Source organism: Diaphorina citri, unplaced genomic scaffold (assembly GCF_000475195.1).
Source record: "Diaphorina citri unplaced genomic scaffold, Diaci psyllid genome assembly version 1.1 scaffold7093, whole genome shotgun sequence".
NCBI lineage: Eukaryota > Metazoa > Arthropoda > Insecta > Hemiptera > Psyllidae > Diaphorina > Diaphorina citri.
The window spans coordinates 1-3,861 of record NW_007384469.1 but is presented as its reverse complement, the minus strand read 5'-3'; the positions used below and the strand labels follow the sequence as shown (position 1 = coordinate 3,861).

At 43.4% G+C, this 3,861-nt stretch overlaps 1 protein-coding gene across 1 annotated transcript; it reads left to right on the top strand.

The window, feature by feature from the left end:
* Positions 1 to 59: 59 nt before the first annotated feature.
* On the top strand, positions 60 to 3,312 carry LOC103522153 (the record flags this gene model as incomplete). The annotated part of the gene is made up of 5 exons (XM_008487255.2): positions 60 to 183; positions 328 to 380; positions 833 to 956; positions 1,955 to 2,159; positions 3,190 to 3,312. Coding segments are annotated over 5 exons (629 nt in total), but the record flags the coding sequence as incomplete, so codon positions are not given.
* Between the last annotated feature and the right edge of the window lie 549 nt (positions 3,313 to 3,861).

Below are 3,861 nucleotides of genomic sequence, written 5' to 3'. Positions count from 1 at the left end.
ACAGTTTGGGAATCCCTGAGAGATATAAAAAAAACACACTAGTTTGTCTCTCGTTTCAGCTCACGGTAAACGCAGTGGCACTAGTAACGATGGCCAATGGTTTCTGTCCAAACTAGGACCCGCCGATTCCTGGAAATCCAGGAGAACCTTGCTGCCCCTTTCCCTGGAATCTTCGGCCCTCAGGTAACACTTAGGAAGTTCTAGGAAATACCTACCTGAAATCACAGGAATAATGGCTGCCTAAATCTGAGAAGAAAATGGAACATGGTCCGTCTATTCTATTCTATTCTATTCTACGGATTGATTTACGAATTTGTTCTGTTTGTTTCTCCATGTTTCAGGATCAGCTTGTCTCAGCTACGGACATTCTTGCTGGGGAGGTAAGTTGATAGTTTATTAGAAACAGAATAATTTGTGATAAGCTAGTAAGCAGGTTTAATCACCAGCCCGGGGTCTTACGTCCCTATTAGGGTCTTAGGTCCCTCTTAGATCCCACACTTTGGGTCTTACGGCCCGTTCTTAGGTCCCACAGTTTGGGTCCTTCGGCCCGTTCTTAGGGTCTTAGGTCCCACAGTTTGGGTCCTTCGGCCCGTTCTTAGGGTCTTAGGTTCCACAGTTTGGGTCTTACGGCCCGTTCTAAGGGTCTTAGGTCCCATAGTTTGGGCCTCACGTCCCAAAGTTTGGGTCTTACGGCCTGTTCTTAGGGTCTTAGATTCCACGTCCCACAGTTTGGGTCTTACATTCCGTTCTTAGGGTCTTAGGTCCTAAATCTCACAGTTTGGGAATCCCTGAGAGATATAAAAAAAACACACTAGTTTGTCTCTCGTTTCAGCTCACGGTAAACGCAGTGGTACCAGTAACGATGGCCAATGGTTTCTGTCCAAACTAGGACCTGCGAATTCCTGGAAATCCAGGAGAACCTTGCTGCCCCTTTCCCTGGAATCTTCGGCCCTCAGGTAACTTTTAGGAAGTTCTAGGAAATACCTACCTGAGATCACAGGAATAAGGGCTGCCTAAATCTGAGAAGAAAATGGAAAATGGTCCAAAAATTTGCAATTTTGCACTCGTATTTCGATTGCAAATATTTTTACGGATTAGAGGTACCTACTTTCTGTTGTTCTCGTGTTGACCCAGCACCTAAATGGGAAAGTAACATGGTCCGAAAATTTGCAATTTTGCACTCGTATTTCGATTGCAAATATTTTAACGGATTAGAGGTACCTACTTTCTGGTGTTCTCGTGTTGACCCAGCACCCAAATGGGAAAGTATTGTGTATCTTCTGACCCGTCTCTTTCAGATGGGCATGCTACGACAGAGACCACACGAGTCTGATGTAGTTGTATACATATTTCAAATTTGTTCAGTAATAAAACATTAGTCCAGCATCTCTTCATTATTTTCAATTGATATAAACTAAAATAGCACAGGATAGAGGGGAGTGGAAAAAGCGGTTTTCTGGGGGTCCTGGGCCCACGCGGCCTGTTAGAACCCGGACCCGGCGATAAAGTAAGCTGGGAAAGTATTGTGTATCTTCTGACCCATCTCTCTCAGATGGGCATGCTACGACAGAGACCACACGAGTCTGATGTAGTTGTATACACATTTCAAATTTGTTCAGTAATAAAACATTAGTCCAGCATCTCTTCATTATTTTCAATTGATATAAACTAAAATTGTGCTATTTAGAAATAGAGAGGGGAGTGGAAAAAGCTGTTTTCTGGGGGTCCTGGGCCCACGAGGCCTGTTAGAACCCGGCGATAAAGTAAAGAGTAATAAAGCATTAGTCCAGCATCTCTTCATTATTTTCAATTGATATAAACTAAAATAGCACAGGATAGAGGGGAGTGGAAAAAGCTGTATTCTGGGGGGTCCTGGGCCCACGAGGCCTGTTAGAACCCGGCGATAAAGTAAGGTAAGGTATAATCTAAAATGTATTTAATCTGCTCTTTTCAGACATTTGAACTTGAACGAAAACTCGCTAGAGGGCGCGGATAACACTCTCGACCTTCTCCCGTCCGAAACCGACTATCCCGAGGAAGACGAAGATAATCCTGCCGCTCTGGGAGTCGAAGCCGCGGTCCGTGGTCCCCGAAGCAGTCCCAACAAGGAGAAACCGGTTATTGTGATGGAGCAATCTCCCCGTCTGTATAAACTGCTGGTAAGATATCAAAAGGAATATTATTTGTGGTGAAGCAGAGGACCTCACATTAAAAAAAAGAAGATGATTGTTTCACCGCCGTTTTTATTTCGTAGCAATGAAACAACTGCTACATTAGACTCGCATAGTCTGTATCGTAGCATGATGCCCATCCCGAAGTATGCCTCTCAACAGATGCGCGAGAAGAGACACCTTATTTGTTTAGAATAGTTTGCCCGCGGAGGGAATTGAACCCGCGGAGAGCTATTTTCCAAGCTAACTAGGCTTGGCTTGGTAGATGTATCTTGGTAGACGTATGACAATACGGTATTTTATCAAAAAATATTATTTTCCCCTGATGTATACTCCGTTAAGGCCCACTTGTCGTTTGAAAAAAAAAAATCGTGTCGTGCGTAGTGGGATCAGTCTCATCTAAATTACGTTGCCTACAGGACATTCGGAAAAAAATCGTGTGAAACTGACGACAAGTAGAAACGGACCTTTACTCTGTATACCTGCCTCGTGGAATGAAGATTTTTAGACTCGTCATGAAATTATAAACCAAAACTCCCCATAAACAAAAATCGTCGAAATTTATAATCCAACGGCTTTCAAAATAATGTACCTATTTAGCCCCTGGATTTTTTTTTCCCCCAAGAGAAAATGTATTAGGTATTCTTGGGGGGGGGGGACTGGACGATGCGACGTTGTTTTGATGCCTCACTCAATCTTCTTCTTATTCTTCGCCTTTTCCCATGTTCAGAGGGGGTCGGCGTTTGTCGTTGGCCTCTCAATTAACTTTAGAGTGATCCCTTTGAAGCCAACAGGTTTTGGCTGAACAAAATTTTCCGAGTGGATGTTCTTCACACTCAACCTTTTGATATAGCATAAGGACACTCAAAGACAATCTCACTCAACAAGGTGTGCTGAAGATTAGCTTACCTTGTGTGTACTTTTCATCAATGAGATTCCCCTGGCAGCTCAGCTGGGCTATGAGGAACACTCCTCTGTCCTCTCCTAACTCTTCACTGATACGTTGTATTTCTTGCAGTGGGCCGGGCCCAGCTATAGAATGAACGGTGACCAGGTGGGCCCACTCTCCTATCAGACGAAACTGGTGGCCCACCGTGGCGCCAATGTCGGCCAACTTCCTGCAAGCGATCATAATAATAAAGTAATTTTTAATTATGTTAAGCATTATTTACTGAAATGCTTGTCATAGGTTATTAGTGTTATTACAATATTACACCTAGATAAATTTCATGACTTGACTTGGATTCAAACCACAAACATCCAGATCCGAAGTCCAACGCGTTAACCACTGAGGTCGGTGACCGTGGGCCCACTCTCCTATCAGACGAAACTGGTGGCCCACCGTGGCGCCAATGTCGGCCAACTTCCTGCAAGCGATCATAATAATAAAGTGTTCTTTAATTATGTTAAGCATTATTTACTGAAATGCTTGTCATAGTTATTAGTGTTATTACAATATTACACCTAGATAAATTTCATGACTTGACTTGGATTCAAACCACCAACATCCAGATCCGAAGTCCAACGCGTTAACCACTGCACCACTGAGGTCGGTGACCGTAATAATATAATAGAACATAAATACGAGTACCTACCTAGCAATCGAACCCGCTAAGTAGCGTTCTGTTGATAAATTAGGTATAATTCAAACGTTCAGAAAGCCAGCCTGGTTAGCTAGCTGGTAACAACT